Genomic DNA, 27667 nt, shown 5'->3' on the forward strand with positions numbered 1-27667 from the left:
ACAATTTTTTGTTGTGAAGTCTATCGTCATAATTAGTCTTCTAATTGAGATTTTACTGATGGTTCCACTTATTAAATCTAGTGTGCGGTCCAATTTTATTAAGACTGATAATGGAAAATGCAAATTATGCCATTGTGTCTTAAAAGCAAAAGGCAATATGAACTTGTTAGTTACATGAAGAGACACCACTCTTCGATTTCGTCAAGCATAGAAACGAAAAATATAGAGGAGGACAATACTTTAGACATTAAGTTATATAACATTATTATTGAATAATTTAGTTACATGTAAAGGACTGGCATAATATATGTGAAAAGCAAAAAAAAGTTTATATTAAATCGTGTAATAAATGAAACATCATACTACTATTTATTACAACTTTGAAATGATTTTTAGGAGATCGATTCAAGAGCATACGATCCGATCCTCCGCGGATCGATTCATAGGCATATGATCCATTATTCCTAAAAATAATCGATTCAAAGCAAAAATAGCGTTCTGTGTTCTATGTCTACAAGTTAGACCGTGTCGATTGATCATTTTTAACAACCTGGATCGACCATGACCTATGCGTAATGTGATCGGGTCAAATGATTCGATCATATGTTCGAACTTTTAGCGGGTCACTCGTCGCTTACGATACTTCCATATGGCGTTTAAAAGTGTCAAGTTATACAATTAATTATTATTATTTTCTGCTGATGGGTAATGTGTATAAAGTTAAATGCATCATTGATAAGCCACAGTTAGGACACTAAAATTTCTTTCTAGGAAAAGTAACGCTACAAAACAAAGATACATAGCAAAAAACTTATGAGCATTCAAAATTACTAATTTATTATTCATTAATACTTTAAAATTTGCTAGTGCACTCTTATATAATCACTACACACCGAAAAACAGATTAAACGTACAAAATTACCGTGTAATGGACACTACGCCACGGAACAATTAGGATGAATGACTCATTGATCTGTTAACCTGTTGATCGATTGCTTGACTTTTTGGTTCGATCGAACAAATGCTCGACCCAAACGAAGAGTGAGAAGGCGAACCGTGTCGTAAGTGGGGACTTCATGTGAGAGTGAATGAGACAAAACAATAGTATTGTCTGTTCTAGACTGAGTGCTATGTGAATTATTGAATAATCTCTAAAATTATGGCCATATAGTGGATTTTTGCGCGCATGAACCATGAAACTCTATAATGAACGGATTATTTAGAGGCTAGTAACCCGGGTTATTGGGTCACAGGTGCTGTTCGAATCGACACATGTCTAGTACAAGTTACTTGATAGAATTCGGTTGTATCTATCTAGTCTCAAGAACCAAGAAAATATTTATTTGGAAGAAGTATCAAAAATTTGCAACTCAGAGGAAATTGCATATGGCCAAGGCTGGCCTCCAAGTGCCAAAATATAAGAAAAAAAAAGAAATAAGTGGTAACCCTGGGAGTACAATACAAATTCTCGTGTCATTGTCAACCCGGTGTAGCCACGACGTGAGCGCAATGGATGGTTCAGGGGTCGAAAATATTCAGAACCTAAATATAAACGAAAAGGCAGGACTTTAAATAATTATTCTTGCTTCAAACGGTATAGTTACACATTTCCCAAGTGATGTTAACGTTGTCCCGATTCCGTGTTAGCTGCGCGGTTCGCTTCAAAGAGGGCTTTGCCACATGGGTTTGTAGGATTTCGTCAGCGTATATTTTCTCTAAAAAGTTTGTTAAACATTTGTATGTAACATCATAAAACTGTTTAAATAGACTTATTACATTTGAAACGCGAAAAATCGTTGAAAGTAACGTATCCATCTGAATGCTTAGCGTTATATTCCTGCATGCAGTAATGCTGGATTTTCATATGAGCTACTCTTTTGTGCTATTTTGGCTGTACAATTAACACGTAAAATGATTACATTCAGTAGAAGTAGAGGTCCTTGTGAATGATTTCATCCAGGGAAGTACTGCCAAGTCATGTGAGCATTACTGTGTTTCGGTTTTGAAGGGGAAAGGTGCTGGTGAAATTACAGGCGCATGCATTGACTTACAAATCAATGGACGACGGGTCTAATACAAAAACCACGAAAAAATGTGCCAAGTCAACCTATTTAAACGTAGTGACATGTAAAGGAATATGAAAAAGCTAAAACGTTGAATTTAAATTGTAATGTCATCGCAGTACTGTCTAATTCTGCTTGCTTCGCTGTCAGTCGAACAAATGAAGACTAAAGCGTGAATGACGCTCTGTATATGATTTTAACGCCCTATAAGTTTGGACACTTTTTAGCGCAGACCCGACGTCCATATAATTGTAAGTAAATGGGCACATGGGACTTTTCAACTTGTGTCTCGGGGTGATGAGCGCAGTGGCAGTGCCCCTCATTTGTGATTTCAATCTCTGAGTGGCACTGCAATTGTTTTGGACAGGAATGTTGCTTACCGCCAAGCGCACAACTTGTTTGTCCTATCACTTGGTATTATTAAGAAAAAAACAAACATTATTATTTTTGATTAAAAAGAACAGCAATTTTGTCACATCTTATTGTCAATGAAAATGATTTGGTGCATATTATTTACATTTGAATTTAATTATCATTTGTAATAGAACATCGACTGTATAGGATGTTAGAAATCTTCAAATATTGTGGATTAAAATTTACAAGTTTGGTTTTTCATATATACATTACATTTCTAAAACTGAACTATTGAAGTATATTAAGTTATTTAGAATCTGCATACTTTTTCTTTATTTCCAAGTTAAAAATGGATTCAAAAGACAACAGCACATGAATAAAAATAAAATTTTCTTCTCCAGTCCAAAGCAAAAGCAATGAAGGAAAAAAAGAAAAAAGAAGACACATCCAGTGGAGTTTCCGAGCTGAATCCATGGCCAGAATACATCCAAAAACGTATTGAATTATGGGACAAGTATAAGGCTCAATATGTAGAGCAACTTGCCAATAAACCTGATGTCAGCATTGTTGTGACACTGCCTGATGGAAAGACTGTAGAAGCAAAAGCATGGAAGACTACACCTTATGATGTAGCTAAAGGAATTAGGTGAGTTTTGCTTTATTTATTTATTTATTTATTTATTTATTAGATGTACAAAACAGTTTACATTCACTCCTTAACCAAAGCTTAAACATTACTACTAGTTCTACTCTTGAATGTAAACCTAAACATGTACATACAGCATGACCAATCATGAGTAAACAATATTGTTTGAAATATAAATTATTTGTAAATTAATATAAAATACTTAGGCATAAATAAAACTATAACCTTAAATAAAAAATAATTACTATGACTATAACCATGAAAGAGAGAAACCGTGGTGGTTGTGGATCCGATTGCGAAATCTTTTAACATTACCATCAAATATATCCATCCCTAAATCATCGCCAGGGTCAGCCATAAGGTCATTGTAGGCCCGACACATTCTCGTCAAAGGGTTGTAAAAAGAAGTATTATTAGTATAAACATTCAATACGAAGTGGCTTTGATGATTACTATGCTAAACATTGGCAATAGTCATTGAATGGACTACAGACATTGCTAGAATCTGCTCCACACACAAAGTTGTACTATAATGTACACATGAATGTAACTTCTAGAAGTTCTATTTACAATCTGTTCCAATCCATTACATAAACATAAAATAAACAAAACTTTTTGGTTAAAATTCTAAAGCAATCACTCAATAAATAGATTAAGTAGCTTTAGTAACTTTTTATTTTATTAGTAACTTTCACATATATTTTTAAGATTTCGACTAGATATCTCATCGCTTTTTCCAACAATATTAATTTGAATAGCATCAGAAAATCATATTTGAAAAATGGTCATCCAAAAGTGAGGTATTTTTCAGCTATACAATTATGACTTGTCTATGGTTGCATAGTGCTGTATGAAGAGAGAGAGAAGAGAAGCATTCGGTTCATTCAATTAAAGTTTTTGTAATCAATTAGTAAATTGAAAATTTCAATCACAATTGAACGAATATCTAAGTGTGAGGATTTGAAGGAGGATTTAAAATTAAGATTTCGTAAATTTTAAATACGCTTGTATAGGTTATGTAAGGAAAACCACTAGTTTGACTCAATTTAAAAAATCAATTCATTCAATTAACTAATAGAATTTAATTATTTAAAGAATGATAATGATAGAACACTTGATCTTGTGCTATGTAACTCTCAGTCTGTCAGTGTGGTTCCAGCAATTGACATTATCTCAATGGTAGATTCACATCACCCTGTTTTACAAATTAGTCTATCGTTTCCAAAAACATTTAGTATATACATATAATATGTCTACAAGTAAATTGTGTTACTATAAAGCCGACTAGTCACCTCAGAACGAAATAGATTGGTCAGTAAAATTAAATTCTAGCTGTTCTGCTGATAAAATGATTGGCATTTTTTTATGAAGTACTTTATTCTATAATAAAAAAATTTGTTCCCTTTGCTAAGAAACCTAATAAGAAATATCCGTACTGGTTTACTAACCAGCTTATTATAGGAATAAAGACAAATCGATAGTATCCAACTACAGGCCCATTGCAATACTTTCTACATTAGCAAAGGAATTGGAGGCTATAATTTGTCCAAAAAGTGTTATCTTGGCATATGTCTCCACTTTTGATGAACAGCCTACATGGTTTTGTGAAAAATAGGTCTACAGCAACAAATTTAACGACATACGCTGAAGACCTCGTGGAAGTAATAGATGCACGTACACGGGGATACGGTTTATACAGACTTCAGCAATGCGTTCGACACAGTGCATCATATCTTAATCAATAAGTTAAAGAGTCCTTGCTGAGTTGGTTCAATTCTTATCTGTCCGGACACAATCTCAGTGTAATGTTAAACGGTTTTAGCCCAAATCCTTACGCAATCGGCAACGTCTGGCATTCCGTAAGGATCTCACCTGGGTCCTTACCTTTTCATACTGTTTATTAACAATATCTATACATGTTTTCTCGATTCACAAACATATTTGTTTGCCGACGATCTTAAGGCCATAAAGTCTATTCAAGACTTAGCTGACTCTGCCTTTTTTCAGGATAATCTCAATAGGCTTTCAAGTTGGTGCAAAACGAACAGGATGGCTTTAAACATTAAGAAATGCAATCACGTTAAATTTACTAGAATCAAAACATTATACCTGCCAAATATAACTTAATTGGAGAAACTCTTGAACTACTACTTTGATAAAAAGATTAAGTTTGACAAACATATCGACAATATTGTTGCAAAGGTTTCAAGAATGCTCAGATTTGTATTAAGAAAATGTAAGAACTTTAAAAACCAACACTTATAATGTACAAGTTTTTGGTTAGGAGTCACTTGGAGTATTGCAGCGTAGTCTGGCCACCGTGCTACAATGTTCATAGCATAAGAATTGAGAAACTTCAGAAAAGATTCATGTATCACTTAGCCTACAGCTGCAATATGGCCAAGAAACTCAGCTCATATACAGATCGTTTAAACCATTTTGGGTTTACTACACTTGAAACAAGACGCAATTTAAACCATTTTGGGTTTACTACACTTGAAATAAGACGGAAAATGCAAACTTAGTTTTTTTTTAAGAAATCAGTCACTGGGGTTTTTAATTGTCCAGATTTATTAAGTAAAATTCAGTTCAGCGCTCCAACTCGACCACAGAGAAATAATAGGAAGTTGTTTTGCATTCCTAAACATCATACTAATCTCAGATTGCACTGTCCCCTCTCTCGGATGTATACACTTTATATGCAATATTACAATTCAGCTGATTTGGCTACTATGTCAATGAACTTACTTAAAAGACTTGTATTGTACTAATAGTTATAGATTCTCTTTTCTCTCTTAATAAGTATTTTTTAATAGAATGTTAACATTATGTAAAAAAATAAAAAATAAACTGATTATTGTGCATGCGGTGTTCTCCTCTAAGTAATGGGGCAATTGTATTTATGTTTTGTATAATTGTGTTATTGTAATGTGTATTGTACTCATTGTTGGAGAACCAAATAAATAAATAAATAGATTTATAGTTGGCATTACAACTGGCCATCACCAAAACATCTATGGTCAGGTCAGTTTAAAATGGATTGAAACGAAGTATAGTATCTATGGATTATGTACACCTTCATATTGTTGCAATAATAAACAGAACTCACAACTTTTTTCTATCAAAAATTTTAACCATAAAGTAGAATAGATCAGTAAAAGTATCTTTGTTTGTACACTACAATTTTCCGTCTCCGACAATTCTGGCAGTTGTTACAAGAGATAACAGATAATGCCTTTAGATTTCACGAAATTCAACACTGTATTTGTTTAGGTACTTAACTAAATGTAAACAATCTTGCTAATCAATAGGTATAAAAATAGGTATGCAATTTCATATGAAGCTAACTATTTATATTTTGTATTTGAAAGTAAGTAAAAATGATTTTATAAATGTATATTTCATTAAATAGACATCTCAAGATTGTATACATTTAGTTAAGTACCTAAACAAATGGACTATAGTAGTTTCATCATTGCTACATTTAATATGATCATTCCCATAATCATGTTGTCATTTAATTACACTTATTTACATTGTATAATAGTGGGTGTCGATTTGGTCTGTTAATTGCATCACACAGGTATATATAACATTGAAGTAAGAAATTTAAATAAATTCTTACAAATTCACTAAATATATTTGATATGGTGGCGTGTGCCATCCATTTTTTATTCATATACTGTCACACAATAGCTTGTTCATTTGTTTTGGAGAGAGCTGCGAGATATGAGAAGGAATTAACAAAATTATTTGGAAGCAACTGGTACTGCACCAGACCTTCTGTGCTGCAATGCCAAATACGTTGCAGCACACAAGGTCTGGTCCATTGGAGGGGCAATAGGTAACAACACTGCAGTGGCAAAGCTTAGCCTCGCCTAGAGAGTCACCACACATATTAAGAGGGAATTCACTTGTTCTGGTCAGAAAAAGTATAGAAATCTTTCATTTTTATTATATGTCATTTTTATAACATGGATACTTAAGTTTTCTTGTCTAGCTTATTGTGATTCTGTGTCGATAAAGGTGATGACTTCCTTATGTGAAGAATTTTGCCATAGCTTAATAATTGTGGTATGAATCATTAGATGTCTAAAATGGAAACAAAGAAATGTCATTATCAAAGTGTGAATGTACTAAACATTTTATTTTCAACGGAAATTGAAAAGGAGGAGGCTCTCAATTTATACACTTTTAATTATCTAATTCAAAATATTATCAATAAACAAAAACTGACAACACAATAATTTAACAAACGCACTACCCAGACAAGAAAACATTCGAGTTTGAGAATCGAACCACAAATGCTATCTGTGACACGACAAAATGGCAGCACAGAAAATGTTTTTCATCCCGATTGTGTTACTAGTATCATAATATTATTTACGACCTTAAAGTTAGTCTTCTATTATAATTATTGTATTAAATGAAACTAAGTAAAAATGTATATTGCAAAATACGAATTAAATAAAAAAATTACAGCTTCAAAAGATTTCCAAATGTTTATTATTGTCAAAAATAGGACACTGCCATTTAAAATATTTTTTTTTACTCGGTTATCCCATTTGTTTATATTTTGGACATCAAATTATAATTCATACTATAGGTCTTTTATAAATTGTATATTAGAATAGATAGTGAGATCTCCCTGTGTGATTCTTTTGGGAAAATTAAAAACCAAATCAACACCTCATATAAGAAATGTCATCAATAATCTAGAAGACTATTTCTCTACTGCCAAGCAGAATGAGAATACTTTTATACCTATTTTAATAAGATTTATAGTTCAAAGTATATTATGTAACTCAACATTGTTATGTTTTGTTACAAGCGAGTTTTGGAATGAATTGTAAGTAGATTTATGTGCAGGTGTGCTGCTGTGATATTTGTTGACTTTGTTTGCATGATTAATGGAGCCTACACTATGACTGCTACAGTGTGACATTAGTCATGCTAACGAAACTAAGACTGTGAGGTTTAATTAACTTACTAATCTTTAAAAGCAATCAATGAATATTAATTACCTGCAAATTCAGAGTTAACCACTCTTGGTTACGCCACTCTACTATATTCACTTTGAATATCTGGGTATTGAAAATGATAAGATAATTAAAAAATATCCCTTACGCCAATTACTTATATAACGCTACAGCTTACAGTTTAAAAGTGATAGTTTTATTTAGTTGTATAGCTGACCTTGTGCCTAACTTGGGACTTACTATATCAATAATTTCGTTACTGCCCGCTGGTCCAGCACTGGGTATGACGCATCCCGCAGCATAAGCACAACCTTAATCCAAACTCGACCACGTGCCACAGGCCGAGTTAGTTAGGGTTGCAAGACACTGGCTTACCATTTCCGGGTCAATTCTACTAGGGTAAGGGAGACGAGATGTTTACTACTAGAAGTAATTTGTCAGATGGCCATCTATCAAATTTGATGGTTATAACAGGGCTGTAAAATTGTTTTCTACCATCTTTTGGGAGTTCTTAATACTCATTGAGTACCTACAAAAAAATTATGTCATTCGCAATCAATATTACGAAATTAATTGGCACAACTACAGCGCTTCTTAGTTCAGGGACTTCTTTTATGAAAACGACTCTAATAAGTTTGTAAAAACAACTTCTAAAGCCCGGTTTACATAGGTCAATCGCTTAGCGAAGTAGGCAAGTACAGTGAACAAGGACAGTGGTGTGAACCGATCGAGCAGTGGCGAGTCAACTTGGCCTCGCCACTTGGTGTAATATAAACAGCAAAATTTAGTACAGTATCCATTGTTGTTGTGTGTCGTAAGTCTCGATATTCCTGTCGATCTTCAGTAGCCAGTTCTTTGAGTAACAGAGCATTAGCACCAAGATTTGCTTTTCTTGCAACTGCTTCCGTGGCCAAAAGGTTACTGCCACACATAGGTCCCAGGTTCGATTCCCGGGCCGGGAGAAATATTTGTATGGCCTACATTTATTTCTCTCGTGAGTTTGGGTGTAATTTGTGGTTGTTTATGTGTGCGTCCTTGGCACCCGCGACACAGGTTTCCTAGTGCGGGGCTATGTTGAGCGTGTGCGTTATTATTATTATTTATTTCGCTGGAGAAATGCCACTTGACTGGCCGTAGTGTAAACAGTCAACTGTCCAGGCTACTCGTCACTGTACTTGCACTCGCCGCTTCGCTAAATTTTTGATCTATGTAAACCGGGCTTAAGTGTTTGGTATCCGGGACAGTAAAGTTTCATTACTGGACACAGAACAAGATGAAAAATTTCGGGACAATCCCGGATTTCCGTGTAAATACCGTAGTTCTCGCATTTACAACGGTATTTGCAATCTAAATGTTTGAAAAAACAATGAAGAAAGTGTGTCCAAGGCATCGATTATATAACCAAAAATAGAGACGAAATGTCATTTAATTTGTTTGAAAACTATTCTGCCATATTATAACTGTGACGACTGCGCTCCGATTGGCTAGCCCGAGTTCGAAACAATTGACGGGTGTCGTCAACTGTTTCACTTCAAATCGACCAGTTAATTTGAGCATTGCTATAATGGACGAAAATTGCAAAAAATACATATTTAATATTTAATTACCGATGAAATGTGATTCCGTTTGTTTTGGAATTAAATGTTTTGCTGTTTTTCCCACACCACCGAATAGAACAGCACGGCATTGTTAGAGATATTATCTTTATTACAATAAATACAGAATATTTTTTGGAATATGCGGAGACGTAGACACAGGCCAGTAGTTGGCCTGTCTATATTTCAGTGTAAACGGGAGTATATATAAGAGCTGTATCGCTGTGTTACCAGGAATATATGGCCCTTATTTCGTTTCTATTTCTGGTTTTATACTCGATGGTCCAAGGTATGGCTTATGTCCCACCTTGGACGTTTTATCTACTATACTAGTAATATCTCCCCACAGCCAAGGCCTGGCAGACTCAACGATCATTGCTCGCGTGAACAACGAGCTGTGGGATCTGGATCGACCTTTGGAGGGTGACTGCAAGTTGGAGTTGCTGCGGTGGGATAACACAGATGCTCAGGCTGTGTTTTGGCACTCGTCTGCACATATGCTCGGAGAGGCAATGGAGAGGGTATATAATATTATATAGGGTATATACATATGTATTATGATATAAAATATTGACACAACTACATGTACAACATAGATCAAAATCATTCTATACATTTAAAATAATAGAAAAGGGAAGTCACACTTCAAAAAGTATGCCTTTTATTAAAAAACTTTATTTTTGTCAAATATATCTGTATAGATGTCTGTATTTGTATAATTGCGTTACTACGCCAGTGCGTGCATGTAGGCGTGTTTTTTCTTTTTTTTTTTTTATAACATTAAGTGACGGGATGAACAAGTCGTGTGTCAGATGGTAAGCTACACGCCTGTCCATAACAGGTGCAGTGCCACTTAGAGCTTTAAATTGCAAAGATCTGAGTGGCACTGCCACTGCACCCGTCACCCTGAGACATAAGTTGACAAGTCCCATGTGCCTGTAATTTCACCAGCACCCTTAACCCTTCAAAACCGGAACGCAGTAATGCTAACATTACTGCTTGGCGGCAAAAATAGTTAAGGTGGCAGTACTTCCCTGGACGAACTCTTTCACAAGAAGCTCTTACTGCTACTGTACTCGCGTGTGTGTGTGCAACGCTTGTATGTGAATGTGTGTTAAGGTTGAGCTCTCTCAATGGATAAAATTGACTGCTTTGAACGTTTCCATGTTTTTGAAGCCCACTGTACGTGTATTATTTGTACCCAAGTGTTATTGACTAGTTTTTTTAAATATTTGATGGCTAAGTGATAAATGTTCACTATTATCAAGTATAACACAAGCTTTTTTTCAGGTGTATGGAGGATGCCTGTGCTACGGCCCGCCAATAGAAGAAGGGTTCTATTACGATATGTATTATCCTGATAAAGGGGTAAGTTTAATGTTGTATTTAAATAATGCAGAATTATCAAAGATCGGAATTGACATATTTACCTAACCTTCAAGGAATACATGGAGACCCCTCAAATCCCTCATAAATCCTGAGATTATTAAAAATGAAAGGCAAAAAATCTAAGTTATATTTTTACTTACAATTACAAACTTTCTAGATCCACACTATGGGGGTGTACAACAAGACAGATTGCCATTTTTAAGAGTTGCGTACATCATTTTATACCAATTACCAACTGCTTCTGGTTTCCAGATTTCATCATCAGATTTCCACGTCTTAGAAGGTCTAATAAAGAAGATAGCAAAGGAGAAGCAGCCGTTTGAGCGGCTGGAACTCACTAAGGAGCAGTTGCTCGAAATGTTCGATTACAATCCTTTCAAAGTGCGAATCTTGAAGGAGAAAGTTGATACACCTACCACTACGGTGTACAGGTAATTCTTAACTACAATCATCTAGCAAAATTTATTTATGACCTTTTACAAATATTAATATCATCTTTTGTAAAAATACTCCATATAATGGCCCCAGCATGGCAACAGATACTGCTTCGAATCCAGTCAGATCGAAGGAATTTTTCGTTGTGTTGTTCAGTTTTTGCATCAATAATCAAAACTACATTTAAATTGGAACTTGAAGACTGGGTTCTTCAATTTTTCTCTATATCTTTGTACTTTTTCGGCTAATGTCAAAGAATAGCGCGCTAAACAAAAAACAAACTGTCAGAAAAACTTACAAAGTAATTAGCATATAGTTCCTATAGGAAACGGCCTGCAAGTTAAGGAGGATCACAACCGATCATCTCTTCTATTTTAGATTCGCAGAACGCGTGAGCAAAAGCTTATGATCGGTCAAATGCTTCTCAAAGATTTCTTGCTCGATCCCAACACAATTAAATTTTTTGTTTTTATATACAGGGTGTCCCACTACTATGCGACACGGAGGGAAAGTATTTAAAATATTGTAGATAGGATATTAGTTTAAAAGTAAGTAATATTGCATTCAAAGATTTTTGAAAAAGTTTCTTGCCTCATTTGAGACTCAAACTCATCAAATGTGAAAAAAAAATCGGTGTTTTCATGGTGCTGATTGTAGGGGGCAATTATAAGGATTAATTCCTTTAAAGTATAGTATATTCAGTATGGATTGAGAATTTGCATACAAGAAATAAATTATAAAATTGTAAAATTTAACGATGTTTCTTTGATTTACGATACTACGTTACTTAAAAGGAATTAAATTTTATAATTGACTCTTTCGAAAGAAAAAGAAAAAATCTTTGAATGCAGTATTACTTACTTTTAACAAAACATGACAATGTTTCTATAACATACAATATGTACTTTAAGTACTTTCCCTCCATGTCCAAAATTACAACTTTTCAGGAGATTTTTTTATAGCTCTAATAGAAGAGCTATAAAATTTCATATTGTTTCATTTTCATGTGCTTTATAAGGGTATGATGTAAAAAACGTAATTCTCTTACAGATGCGGCCCATTGATAGATTTGTGTAGAGGACCCCATGTTCGGCATACGGGCAAAGTTAAAGCTTGCAAAGTTACTAAGGTAATTTATTTATATTTTGCCATAAAACTAAACTTACGCAAATTAGACATTCTCCTTTTTTGGCACTGAATTTAAAAGGGTAAGTATATATTGTTTTTGTAAATTTCTTGCCTTAGCAAAAAATACATTTAGTGTTGCCAATAAATATAACGGAAGACCGTTAAAATGAACGATTAATGAATTAATATAAATGAATTAATTGAAGAAATACAATGTTTATATCTAGAAACCGATTTTCTACCCGATTGGTTAATTTCTCTATATAATTTTTTTTTCTCTTAATTTATATAAAAAATGTTCTCAAAGTTTTTGTTATTCCCAGAATTCGGCAACGTACTGGGAGGGCAAAGCTGACGCGGAATCTCTTCAAAGAGTTTACGGAGTTTCTTTCCCGGAGCCCAAACAACTCAAAGAGTGGGAGACCATACAGGAGGAGGCTGCTAAGAGAGATCATCGTAAGATTGGCCGAGTAAGTTTTTCAAATCTTTCAATACAACGAACTGTCTAGGACGATAATCCTTACATATGTTATCTATAGTCTGACTTTCTTGAAGATAGAGTAAAATGACAGTTCATTGCGCGAAAGTATTGCCCGCTTGCAAGTAAATAATATGTGAAGGAAAACATGACGAAACTTGCATATCGAAGATGGTGCACAACCCTCGGAAAAAGTTGGAAGTTCCCAACCCACATGGGGTCAGCGTGCCCACTATACCCTCGCGTGAGAGGAGACCTGTGTCCAGCAGTGGGACGTGTAAATAGGTTGATGAGGACTCTCTGTACAATATACAGTGTAATAAAGAAGATACCATTGTTCTAGGAACAAGAGCTGTTCTTCTTCCACGAACTGTCACCAGGGTCATGCTTCTTCCAACCGCGAGGCGCCCACATATACAACACCCTCGTCAACTTCATACGGGAACAATACAGGTACCAATTATTAATACAAAGATCGAACACTTGGAAAAAAATTCCTTCGACCGGGCCGGATTCGAAGCGACGTCTTCTAGCATACCGTGGCAGACGCTATGCCAACTAAGCAACGGAACGAACCAGCGGACCTCACGAATTTTTTCATGTACTTGTTGTTGTATCTGGTTTTTAACGGCGTTTTAGCCGTAGGGCCATCTATGAGAAGTAATTTGACGAAAAATAATTGAATATCATGGTGGTGGAATATCTTGACATTCAATAAAACACATAATTACAGTGAATAGCGACATCTCTGCCAGGGCTGGTAGCTATAAAGGTGCCTAACTGAGTGACGAAATACTTTCATAGCCCCGCACTAGGGAAACCCTGTGTCGCTGGTGCCATGGACACACACATAGACAACCACAAATGACACCCAAACTCACAAGAGAAATAAATGTAGGCCATAGAAATATAGTGGCAGTCCGACATGGTAACCTTTCAGCCACGGAGGCAATAAAAATGTTGTCTATAACTTGAAAATATTAGCATATATTTAGGAACCATTTTCAAAAAGTTTATTAATATTTTAAGGGTAATAAACGTAATGTTATAATTATTAATTTTTAAAACTTAGGTTCCGTGGCTACCAAGAAGTGGTATCCCCAAACATGTACAACGCGAAGCTGTGGCAGACCTCGGGCCACTGGGCGCACTATGCGGACAATATGTTCTCCTTCGACGTGGAGAAGGAGACCTTCGCATTGAAACCAATGAATTGTCCTGGACATTGGTAAGTGAAAGTCGTCTCGAAACTATACTATGTACTTTTAGGCATTGAAAAGAATGTAAAAAAACGATAGCTGTCAAAAATGACAGAGCCGTGGGTGTTCGTTATAATTATTTTAGTAAATTTCTAAAAACGTTTATCGTATCAATAATTTATAGGTTTCAAGAAAGTAATAACACGGATATGTAAATTTATTGCCGCTGCACTGACATGGAATTTATTACGCAGTATACATCTTTTCATTAAAGTCGAAGACTTTTTATCGATACACCTCATCTCTAGCAAATGCAGTAACCATAGCACGATGTCGTAAAAAAATTATGCATTTTTGAAAAAATGAAAAAAATATTGAGATTTTTGTGAAGTAACTCCACTAGTTTTGTTATGTTTATGAATAGAAAAATCGAAAACACGTCCATGCTGCATGACAAAAAATTTTTCTATGTTCGACCTTTCTATTCATAATTATAACAAAACTGGTGGAGCTATTTCACAAAAAATGTCAATAAATACATTTGATCGATAAGAGACGTCTGCGTCAGTTGTGATACCTGTAAAGGTATCGGCTGCCGTGAGAAGGTTATTTAAAAAATCTCTCTAGATGTCTCTTCTTCTCTTTCGTATCACTCTTGCCAGAGTGGTCGCGGTTATCACGGAGTACGTTTGTGAATGTTAATATGGCTTGCCTCACGACATCTCGCCATCTCTCTCTGTTAGTGGACTCCCTCGTGCACTCATGTAAAGGACCGCCTACTACAGATTTTATTTGATCGGTCCATCGAATGAGTGACCTTCCGCGCATTCCCTCCACTCTGCCTTGCATAACAAGACGCTCTATGGAGTCAAAATTCCGTCTTGAGAAGTGACCGAAGAATTTTAGGATGCGAGTTTGCACCACTGTGTCGAGTTCTTGGAGCATGGAGGCGTTTGAACGAAAGGCTGTCCACGATACCCCAAGCATTCTTCTCACCACATTTCCAGAGCGTCTATCTTCTCAATTTCACAGAGCGCCCATGTCTCTACAGCGTACAGATGTCACAAGCGGCGACGAATGCCGAAAGTCCGTACAAAGATACATATCGAAAACATATAGGAGAATTTCGACTACTCGGTAACTGGACCCGTGGCTTCAGACGTGGCATGGACGTGGTTTCAGGTCCCACCGGATCGAGGACATTTTTCTATGTGTTTTTCGATTTTTGTATTCATAATTATAAAAAAGCAGTAGGACAGTATGGGCTCATAATAAAAATAATAAAATCATAAAAAATATTTTTCCGTTAATTTCTCACAGATGAACATTATTTGGTGTTATTTAATGTATTTACTTAAACAATCTAATATGTAGATTATTATGAACTGTCACAGGGATCATCCTAGATTTTGGGTATAGTCAGAATCATCGAGTGTATAACCAGAAATAGACACGAAATATCATTTCATTTCTTTGAAAACTATTCTGCCGTATCATTACTGTGACAACTGCGCTCCGATTGGCCAGCTCGAATTTGAAACAATTGACGGGTGTCGTCAATTGTTTTACTTCAAATTCACCAGTTAACTTGAGCTTTGCTGTAATGGGCGAAAATTGCAAAATTACGTATTTAATATTTAATTACCGATGAAATTTGATTCCGTTTGTTTTGTAATTAGATGTTTTTCCCCACTCCACTGAATTAAACAGCACGCCATTGTTAGAGACATTATCATTATTACAATAAATACAGAATATTTTTAGAATATGCGGAGACGTACACACAAGTCAGTTGTTGGCGCTGTACTATTTCAGCTTTCTAATTTGTAATTTCAGTGCAAACGAGAGTTGATATTTATAAGTGATATATCACAGATGAGTTACCAAGAATGTGTGGCCCTTATTTCGTCTCTATTTCTGGTTATATACTCGATGGTCAGAATGCTCGGTGTATTTGTATTTGATTGAAACCAAACACCAACGAACTGATATCAAGTTTCATTTTTGGAGCTGAAAATGTTTTTACTCTCCAGCTTAATGTTTGACCACCGCACCCGATCGTGGCGTGAACTTCCACTCCGCATGGCGGACTTCGGCGTGTTGCATCGCAACGAACTCAGCGGAGCCCTGACCGGTCTTACGCGAGTACGACGATTCCAACAGGACGATGGACATATATTCTGTACGCCACAGCAAATTGAACAGGAGATGGTAAGCACACTAAAAATATGAATTTTATTATTGAGAGAAAAATTGTCATAATAAAAATACTACAAGGGAGGATATGAATTGTTACAATTTCGTCTTTTCACGAGTTAGTAATATGAGCATTATTGCGTTCCGGTTTTGAAGGGTAAAGGTGTTGGTAAAATTACTGGCACGTGGGACTGGAGACAGGTCATGGATAAATAATATCATTGGGATAAATACTTAGGATAAATATCCATTTGTACTCGATATTTATCCAAAAATATGGATAAATAATCGTGGTTTATTATTTATATTTAGTAAAACAAAGTATATTTTTAAAACACTTTGTGTACCTACACAATTATAAACATTTATTTTTTTATATCATGTGTTTAATTAATAGATTTTGTGTGTGAAATATTTCAAGTCCAAATGTGGCTTTATTAAGTATCTTGTAGAGACCCCAAGACCATAAAGTTGGGCCGCACTTTATTAATGCTCGTGCGCAGGTCAACTCAAGGATTACATTTAATTTGATAGGTTTCTGTCAATCGAATTTTTTATACCACTCGACTCGAAAAATGTAGGTAGAACAGTATTATTACATAAAAGAATGGCAAAAACGTAATTATTTAATAAAAATGAATTCTAATGAATTTTGTTATAAAAACGCACAAAAAATAATGTAATCCATGTTTTAGGATAAATACTCAGTAAAAACGGATATTTATGGGATATTTATCGGGTAAAAACCCATCTCTACATGTAAACTTATATATCAGGGCGCAGTGGGAGTGCCCCTCAGATCTTAGCGACCCTCAGACCTTAGCGATTTAAAGTTCTGAGTGGCACTGCAACTGTTATGGACAGGCGTGTCGCTTTCCACCAGGCGCACGACTTGTTCGTTCCGTCATTAGATATCGTAAAGATAAAAAAGATTAACAACAGTAAAGAACATTGTTTTATCCAGGTCTATTGTCTAACCAAAGACACGATAAATATTGTTTTAAAAACCAATAGGGCTTAGAGACTCGTTAAGTAATTCACACAACATTCATTCGCTCATACGTACACTCCTTCACACATCCACTCATTCCTACATTCACTCGTTCATACTTTTTCCTCGTACAGTCATTCACCCGTTCATTCGTTCATTCCTTCCTAAATTTTGTCAAGTAAATTCACACTAGCTTTTCGAGTGACATTTTGCCCGTAGTGTAATTCCCTTGGTCATTGTTATTTTTCATCACGTTTTCTTGTAAGTAGCAATAAGTGCAGGAAAACTAGGCCCTAGGGTAGTAATGGTTTTTATATGTTAAAATTTATTCGCTCCCATCGCCCGGACAAACTACGGGGTCGGCCACCGCCACTGTCGCGTCCCCGAAGGCCTGAAGTGGACTTATTTATTTTATTTATTAAAACTAATTACAGTCAACTTAATTTAATTTATAATTTATAAGATGCATACTCAAACATAAATTTAAAATTAAGTTAATATATTTTGTTTCGTTATTTGTTTATTAATTATATGGGCAACAAAACAGATGACAATGAAATTACATTGATAAGAGTTAAATATAATATAAGTTATGTACTTCATTTTAACCCTATTTATATTGATACATCATTATAAAGTAACAGGAAAGATCTTCTGTTCACAATTTACTAATAATTTACTTACTTAATAAATATGCCGACTAATTTTAAATAACAAAAACGAAATAGGTTTGGTTGAATACCTATGTAAGCATTAGACGAGCATATGTAAGTGTTAAAAAGCAAATAGACGAAGCAATAAGAAAACAAACTAGTGGAGTAATTATACAAAAATAATTTGAATATCATGGTAGTAAAATATCGTGATATTCATTCAATTTAACGTTACAATAAGATTTCATGTTTAATTGTTTTTTGTATAAGTTTTTTCTGCTGTAATTAAAATTGGCTTAATATAAATTATAATATGAATGAAATAAAACGTTTTTAAATTTTATTTTACATTTTTTAATTGATAAAGAATATTGTATACCACACGGTCGGAATATCAATTACAAACGTTTAAGCCATTAAAATGTTGCTGTAACCATTTGGTAATTGCCTTACCGTTCTTGTAACAATGTACAATATTTGCGGTTTGCAATTGAAGTATTATTTATGGGATATCCGGATTATTTCCCTTGCCAAGTTATAACACAAAAATTAAGGCTGGAATTTCTCTCTCTTGAAAAATTGTATTATTGTATGTTTTCAGGTGGCATGCCTGGAATTCCTGGAGCACGTATACTCGACTTTTGGATTCACCTTCCAGCTGAATCTCTCGACCAGGCCAGAGAAGTATCTCGGTGACATTGAATCCTGGAATCAGGCTGAAAAGGTTGGTTGCAAAATGGTCTTCGACATGCAGGTTCTATCGCGATGTTTTCCTTTTCTATTAATTTAATTTCTGACTTTGGATTAATTACTTTCATTTAACTACCTACATGGCCGCTTACCCTGCTGGTCTTCCACGCAGAGGTCAGGGTTCGATTCCCGAGCCCGGAGAAATATTTGCATGATCTACTTTTTTTCCACTCGTGAGTTTGGGTGGAATTTTTGGAATTGGTGGAATGTGTGTGTCCATGGCACCCGCCATTGAAGGTTTCCCTAGTGCGGGGTTGTGAGTGTGTACGTTATTATTATTATTATTTTCAGTGTCGTGGCAGTTTTTACCTTTTAACCATTCTTGTGTACATGCTCAGAATCTTATTGTTTAGTATGGAGTGTTGTACCATTATACTCAAAACTGATGTCCTTTGAGATGCATGTACAGACATATGCTTGGCATATTGTGGGTACAAAAGGTCACCAATGTTGAGGTTCTTCGAATATGAAAAATGTTGGAAATACTCAGAACTGTAAAGGAAAGGAAGCTGCAGTATTTTGGCCACGTAATAGGAGGCAATACATAACGGATTCTTCAACTAATGCAGGGGAAAGTCCAAGGAAAGCGTAGTCGTGGTAGAGGGAAAACCTCGTGGTTGAAGAATCTGAGAGACTGGTTCCGCCTTAGCGCACGTCCCTTCTTCCGTACGGCAGCTTCAAAAATGAAAATAGTCATGACGGTCGTCAACTTTCGTAGAGAAGCGGCCAGAAGCATCACGAATGTTCGTATCGAGTATATAACCAGAATTAGAGACAAAATAAGGGCCATCCATCCCTGGCAACTCATCAGGCAAATGCACTTTATATCGCTTTTAAATATCAACTCTCGTTTGCTCCGAAATCACAAATTAGAAAGCTGAAATAGTACAGCACCAACAACTGACCTGTGTGTACGTCTCCGTGTATTCCAAAAATATCCTGTGTTTATTATAATAATGATGACATCTCTAACAATGGTTAGTGGGGTAAATGTTCCATCCACGTGTGGGAAAAGCAGCAAAACATCTAATTACAAAACAAATGTAATCACATTTCATCGGTAATTACATATTAAATACGTAAATTTTCAATTTTCGTCCATTACAGCAAAGCTCAAGTTAAACTGGTCGATTTGAAGTGAAACCATTGACACCCGTCAATTGTTTCGAATTTGGGCTGGCCAGTTGGAGCGCAGTTGTCACAGTAATGATATAGCAGAATAGTTGTCAAACTAATTAAATGACATTTTGTCTCTATTTCTGGTTATATACTCTATGGATGTCGCTGACGATACGAGGGTTTCAAACAATTGAAGCACCAATGTTGTTGCTTAGCATAATCAAATCGCTCTTGAGGCAAATACAAATATCCTTTATTGCCACAATGACACAAATAACATGTCAAGCCAAACATAAACAAACAATAAACGCCAAACATGTCAGAAGGCAAAAGGAGGTGTCTCAGCTTGTGCTGTCTGGAAACGTTGTTGTCGCAGACAGCGCTGTTTTTCAGCCAACCATTTGTCTAAAAGATCTTAGGCGGGCTTAAAAGCAACGAGCGCCTAAAAATAATTATAAAATTGGAAGAACTATTATTCAATATTATTTAATAATTCAATATTATTATGCATATAATAGGGGAAGATAAATTAATTGTAACGAAAAAAAGACTTTTTTATGTAAACATTGTACACTGACTTATAGAATGACCTCTTTCTCCATTCTGACCACAGAATGAATAACTTTACGTAGACAATGATATGTGTGAGGAATTAGAAGGCCGTTCTAAAGTGTCAATGGAAGATGTACTTACCTCTCTTGTTAACAAAGCTGATTGAGGTGAAGAGGGAAGTAGGAGAGCTTGCAGACGAAATGGAAACGAGTGTACTTCTCGACGATTCGTTTATTACTAACTGACTATACACCTTTCACTACATAATATACTTAACTAGAACTATAATACATGATGAATGTATTCGATTTTTTTTGTAGTTGTATTTGTGAGAAGGCTTTTCCACGTGATGACTTCTATCAAGCACTCGAAGCTTTTCGGATGTTTGAAATTTCACGTTTGTGGCGAAACGAGTGTCACGGACTAGAGCATCACGTTGGGAATAAAGAATGTTTTTTGATGAAGTATACGTGAGAGGCACACTACATGATTTCATCTGGGGCCTTACCGTGAACTCTTATTACGATTCACTTCAGGATATAAAATGAATCGTTGTGAGACAGTGCTACATGAAGTGTAATATCACCATCCCGTTTTTTTGTCCTTACGAACCTATACTAAACTGTAATAAGACTTCACGTTAAGGCCCCAGTTCAAAAGTACGACGTCGCGGAAGTGTACAATGTTTGATACTTGGGTGTTGCCTCCTCACTACACATGCGAGATTTTTCACAAGCGACCTGAAAAAGGCTGGCTTTCAAAGTTACAAGTACAGTTTTTCCAAATTTTATTTTAAGTATATTATGAAGAAAATATGAAGATAGAAATAGTGATCAAGAAAGTTAGAACTATATTCCTTATTTCAAACCAAACTACAAGAGTTTATCCTGAAAAGTCCAATAATTACGAATCATAGTTTTTGTTCAAAGTGACAATAATGTGAAATAATGAAAGTGAAAACATAAATATTGACTCCCGCCGCCTAAAAGACTATTTAGAAAGCCCAAACAAGAGAACTAAGTTATTTAAGAGAAAATGAAAACATAATGTTGTAGAACCGCACACTGGAAATTATTTAATGAGAATCCCGATAATTAAACGAAGACATGACTCAAAGGACTTGTGTCCAAGCCAAAACTCTTAATTAAATTAAATAACACAAGCGGTCTGTCAACTACAAAATTGAAGACGGAAAGTCATATTACAAAATTGACGACTAAGTGTTAGATAAAAATGTATGGAAAGACGACATGGCTCTAGATTCCACACAAATTTGATTCAAAGTGTATTCCATAGCATTTAAGTTTATTTGAAAAGAGCAATCCCTAGAGTTTCTTGCTCGTTCTTCTCAGGAAAGTCAGCGTAGTGAACGAGCAGTAGCGTAAATGTGACGTTTTCAAGTGTACATTTATTTTATCTATTGAATTTTCGAATTTTATCTTGAATTTGACGTTATCTCTTTTCACCCAAGTTAGAATTGAAACTGTTTCAGGCGTTGGAAGACTCGTTGAACAAGTTCGGGCGGCCGTGGCAGCTGAGCCCTGGCGACGGCGCTTTCTACGGGCCCAAGATCGACATCGCCATCCAGGACGCGCTGCGCCGCTCGCACCAGTGTGCCACCATACAGCTGGACTTCCAGCTGCCGGAGAGATTCAATCTCACTTACGTCAGGTATTTTTTTTATGGGATAATAATATTCGATCCTCAAAGGTAATAAACGATTTTTTTTATGTCTGAGAATATATATTAACTGTTCCGTCTATATTAGTTGATCTACGGATAAATTATAAATGAACTGCGTTCAAGGTAACCCTATCATTGTGTTTAAGCATTCTAAATTAATTAATTTTTTATTGAATTGATATTCAATTATTTTTTGTGAAATTACTCCACTAGTTATAATTATTAATACAAAGATCGAACACTCAGAAAAAATTCCTTCGATCCGGTCGGATTCGAACCGACGTCTTCTTGCATACCGTGCCAGACGCTATACCAACTAAGCCACGGAACGAACCAACGGACCTCACGAATTTTTCTATGTGCTTGCGTCGTGTCTTTGTACTTGGTCTTTCAACGACTTTTTAGTCGTAGCGCCGTCTATGAGAAATCTATTACAGGTTTATTCACTGTATCAATTCAATAAAAATTTAATTAATACAGTGAATAGCGACATCTCTCGCCAGGACTGGTAGCTGTAAAGGTACTAACTGGGCGATACGGTTATCACGGTGAAATACGGCATCTTTACGATGCTTCAGTTCTAGGCATTTTTCGTGAATTATATACTAATAAAGCTATGGGGATGTACTGTACATATTTCGTCAAGATAATGCCAAACTGTTTACAATCACACATTTTAGTTTTTACTTACTTTACGCCCTACTTTCCGCGGCCGTTTGTTTACCTGTGCACGTCAATAGACAATTAATGTAGGTTAACCAAAATTCGTGGATAATAACAACTTAAAAGAACTCGGCCTCGTCTAGCTTGTATCCTTACCATAAACTATTTTCTTATTTAACTCATCTATTTAAACAATTAGGAGTCAATACTATAGCGTAGTATTGGCCCCAGCAGCATCGTTTTGGTCCTTCAAGCCGGTTTGAACCTGCGACCTATGGACACACGTTTACAAAGTCATCAAAAACTATTGCATGTACAGGTTGAGATGCACTACCTCATCCAACGTATTCGTTCGATAAGCCCCTTCAGATTTTCACTTGTTTCGGTTGTTACAAGATTATTTGTACAGACACAACTTTGATAAGGAAAAGATCATCAAAGAACACTTAAAGCTATATTCTTTAAGTAAAGACGGTTTTTTTATGAAAGCTGAATTCTAGAAGTACCTAAAATATAGCAAAAGATTGTAGATCAACATGGCCAATAAATAATACATTAATATTTGACATATACATATATTTTTAAACGTTTTACGTTTATCTTTTATATTTTTTAAAACTGATGAATATAAACTTTATTTTGTAATTTGTTTAATTGTTATTGCATGAGTATGTAAGTTAGCACGTTTTTCTACCAATTTATGCAATTAAGTTAGTTTTTGTTTAACATGATAGGACACCAGTTTTTTTGTCTGTTGTTTTTGCTCCATTATATTATATTTTTACTTAAATTTACCTGAACTCCTTTGTCGCAGATAAAGCCGAAAGGACTTTTGTAAACGCCGCTTGTAACTAGTAAATAACTATTTTTTCTGTATTTTGGTCAATAAAAAAAAACTTGGGTACCAACATAATACATAACGTTAAAGACGTCCAAGACAGTAGCATCAATAACGTATTATTTATGTCTTATTCAGTGAAAGCGGCGACAAGAAACGCCCTGTAATCATCCACCGCGCGATCCTCGGGTCCGTGGAACGGATGATCGCGATTCTCAGTGAATCGTACGCGGGAAAATGGCCCTTCTGGCTCAGTCCGAGACAAGTATGCGTCGTGCCTGTTGGTCCAGCGTTCGACGACTACGCTCTACAGGTGAGTTTACTTTAAGAGCGTTTATTTATTTATTTAATAAGGTACACTTTTCTAATTAACTTAAATATTTTTTTATTTGTAACACATAACCCATCAAGGAGTACATAACATTCATTAATTAATAAACAATTTGAATTTAAAGATAAAAGATAAATACAAGTACAAGTAAAATAAATGTCTAGGAAGTCATGATAGTATTATCATAATTGAATTTTTTAAATTATTATACAATTTTCATAAAGCTATACAATTAAATCTTAACACAAAAAACGACAAGGGAAAAAAGTACAATTATGTAGTGTAGTTTATATAGATACTTCTGGCTTTTTTTCAACCCCCAGACAGCATCAACACCCCCCAATTGCTTCCGAGATCCCTACCTAAGACTCTACAGCGCCCTATGGGGACCATTAGTAGTAGGGACCACTTTGGGAAACTATGACTTAAACTAAGTAAATTAGTACCATTTTAGGTATCTTGTTTGTACATTCTTTCTTTATATTAGTGTAATATATATAAGAGATTAGCTATATTTATTTAACAATAAATGAATTATTTGTAATAATCTCTGTCCAGAGTACTAAAAAACCGTCCTTAAAAGTCATTTATCCCCTAGTTTGCTACCCTTCAAGGTGGAATATTTTGTTCAAATGGGACCACATCTGAGGTACCCTCTTTCCAACAAAAAAAAGAATCATCAAAATCGGTTAACGAATGCTGGAGTTATCGCGTAACATACATCCAAAAAAACATACAGTCGAATAGACATCCTCCTCCCTTTGAAGTCTAGTAACTTTCGAATAGACATCCTCCTCCCTTTGAAGTCTAGTAACTTTTGAGCCGGACACGATACAGGACGGGATTCTTTTAGGTTAGATTAGTTTTTAAAAAAAAGAAAATATCATCAGGTGTGAAAATGGCCTCATTTGTGTGAAAATGAAATAAACTAATTGTAATAGATATAACAACGTTCATGTAATATATATATATATATATATATATATATACACTTAGAATAATAACGCATAGAAACCTAGTCCGCACACGCCAAGTGAGGCAAATTGAAGCGCGCCAAAAGGGCCTACACGAGCGGGCGGGCCTTCAGTGCTCAAGGTCAACTTGCACCGCGAATAGATCAAGAATTTTAGCTAAAAATGACGAAATGTGCGGTAAATGAGTGTAAAAATACGTCACACAAACATAAAATAGATACTAAAATCACATCCACAAGGAAGTAACGCGTTTCAACTTGTGTTTTTATATAAATATTCACTAAAACCGAAAATTAACCTACTACTGAAACTAGCCTACATGAATTTGATTTTTGCCTCACTTGTGACAGTTCGTTTGATATGAAACTATCATTCTATGCGTTATTATTCTAAGTATATATATATATATATACAACATCACATACATTGCTCTGGTCCCAAAGTAAGTAGCTAAAGCACTTGTGTTATGAAAATCGGAAACAACGACGGTACTACAAACACCCAGACCCGCGACAATATACAACAGTTAGTTTTCGACACTGACCCGGCCGGGGATCGAACCCGGGACTTCTAAAGATGGCGACTTCATGAAAACCGGTATGCAAGCGACTCTACCACAGAGGCAGTCAAATAGTATGATTTTCACTTGGTCTCAATACTTCCTATAACGTCTTAATTTCATATAATTGTCGTTAGTAATAATAACATTCACATTTTATAAGAGCATTTTATATAAAGCTCTTTTTGTATAACAATCATTATATGTATTGTCAATTCAGATAATTTTCACGAGATATTTACCTGTAGCTGTGTATGTTTCCGAAGAAATTTTAGATCAAATTCACTTCGGTTGAATGATCTACTTAGTTATGAAAACTGAGGCTTATGACATATAATTGTTATTTAATATTAAATGGAATTATTTTGAATGAGCGTTGGGTTAAAAATATTTATATGATACATTACACACTCCTCCCTCCACATGGTTAGGTAAGTCATTAATATGAATAAAAATATAAATGGACCTAGAACTGAACCTTGAGGAACGCCCATTCTAATTGCAGACCGTGATGATCTCGTACCGATGACTTCGACCCTCTGTACCCTGTCATTCGAATATACATGCCATGATGTATTGTTCTATATATGTTTATTTCTTTGTTCTATTGGTTTTTATTATTTTGTTGTTGTGTTTTGGAAGTGTAATAAATGTATTTTGTATTGTTTGTTGTCAGGTGAACGCGAAGCTGTCCGAGGCCGGGTTCATGTCGGAAGCAGATACGGATGCCGGCGACACGCTGAACAAGAAAGTGCGCAACGCACAGCTCGCGCAGTTCAACTACATCCTTGGTAAGTAATCGTTTCATGTTCCAACCAATTTTGAACTTTTGTAAGGTTCGAGTCCTGGATTTTCTCGAGATTTCCTATTGAATTTGTTTATATGCTAGCGGAACAGAGAATTTTGTTCGAGACCAGAAGACAATGTGATAAAATTAATGATGACAAAATAAGTTCCTTATAAGAATGATTTTATTGTATTGGAAGAAAAGAATCGGGACAGCGAAAGTTGGTGAAATGTTATTAATTTTGTATGAAAAAACATTTTTTGAAATTTGACCAACTTCTGTTGTCCCATTTTTTTCGTCCATGTTATTTTCGTTCGTATTTCTTCATGAAACTGAGTCAAACAGTACTGAAAAAATGTTGATCAGTTTTATTCATTTTTATGGACAACTCACGCTTGACCAAAAGTTTGACTACCAAATTATTACTGTCTTAATAATAAATATTTATTATTAAGACAGTTTCCTTGTATCTTCTATGGTTTCGGATTTCCCCATACTGTCTCATTTAAAAAAACACCTGTATAAGCCGCGTATCCATGTAGGGCGTGACGTTGCACAATAATACACGTAGTACACGAGATTTTCACTATTAGTTAATATTACTATATTATAATTAGACTTTACTTTTACAGTGGTAGGTGAACGCGAGAAGAGCTCTGGAACTGTGAATGTCCGTACACGAGACAACAAAATTCACGGGGAGATGTCTATACAAGCTTTGGTGGACCATCTCAACACTTTGGTTAAGGAGAAGACACTGTCTGAAGACAGTCAGCTGTTGAACTCAGGATAAGAAAGGATTTCGCCGAATATTCAAGCCCCAATTCTGCTAATTTTCTCTCTTGAAATCAATGGGACTCCACTGAGATTATAATTGCAGTTATGACAATATTAGACTATGTAGTGGCTTGCACACCGGTTTTCATGGTGTCGCCATCTCTGAGGTCCCGAGTTCGATCCCCAGCCGGCTCAATGTAGAAACTAACTTTTCTATATTGTCTCGGGTCTAGGTGTATTTGGTACTGTGGTTGTTTTCGATTTCCATAACACAAGTGCTTTAGTAACTTACATTAGGACCAGAGCAACGTATGTGATGTTGTCTAATATTTATTTGTTATTCTGCTAAAATCTAGTTGCAATGGCAGTTGAGGTTCAATAGAGTCTCAGGGAAGTGGCAGTGATGGCATTCATTCATATAGGTACACGGAATTATACCCGCCGTGTACCCGACCCGACACGCGCCCGACCCGCACCCGCTGTCAGTGTGTTTAACGATCGATGTGGTCCTACTAAAACTTTTTTTTG

The 27667-nt window shown here is 35.4% G+C and overlaps 1 protein-coding gene across 1 annotated transcript; it reads left to right on the forward strand.

Annotated features, from left to right (window-relative positions):
- Positions 1 to 1486: 1486 nt before the first annotated feature.
- LOC113230699 (threonine--tRNA ligase, cytoplasmic) lies at positions 1487 to 27387 on the forward strand. The gene is made up of 15 exons (XM_026464749.1): positions 1487 to 1560; positions 2819 to 3063; positions 9987 to 10158; positions 10928 to 11005; positions 11279 to 11457; positions 12512 to 12590; positions 12913 to 13059; positions 13411 to 13520; positions 14140 to 14295; positions 16300 to 16477; positions 18708 to 18830; positions 22020 to 22198; positions 23850 to 24024; positions 26252 to 26366; positions 26995 to 27387. Exons 1-15 carry the CDS (start codon positions 1510 to 1512, stop codon positions 27153 to 27155), a joined length of 2148 nt encoding a protein of 715 aa, XP_026320534.1. The 5' UTR covers positions 1487 to 1509; the 3' UTR covers positions 27156 to 27387.
- Positions 27388 to 27667: the final 280 nt, after the last annotated feature.

Source organism: Hyposmocoma kahamanoa, unplaced genomic scaffold (genome assembly GCF_003589595.1).
Source record: "Hyposmocoma kahamanoa isolate Upper Pololo Valley unplaced genomic scaffold, ASM358959v1 64, whole genome shotgun sequence".
NCBI classification, from domain to species: domain Eukaryota; kingdom Metazoa; phylum Arthropoda; class Insecta; order Lepidoptera; family Cosmopterigidae; genus Hyposmocoma; species Hyposmocoma kahamanoa.

Bases quoted from the DNA above. Each gene is read 5' to 3' on its own strand.
- LOC113230699 (XM_026464749.1), top strand. From the start codon at position 1,510: ATGGATGGTTCAGGGGTCGAAAATATTCAGAACCTAAATATAAACGAA. The intron at 12,591-12,912 runs GTAATTTATTTA...TGTTATTCCCAG, and splicing joins AAGCTTGCAAAGTTACTAAG to AATTCGGCAACGTACTGGGA. The intron at 24,025-26,251 runs GTGAGTTTACTT...GTTTGTTGTCAG, and splicing joins TCGACGACTACGCTCTACAG to GTGAACGCGAAGCTGTCCGA.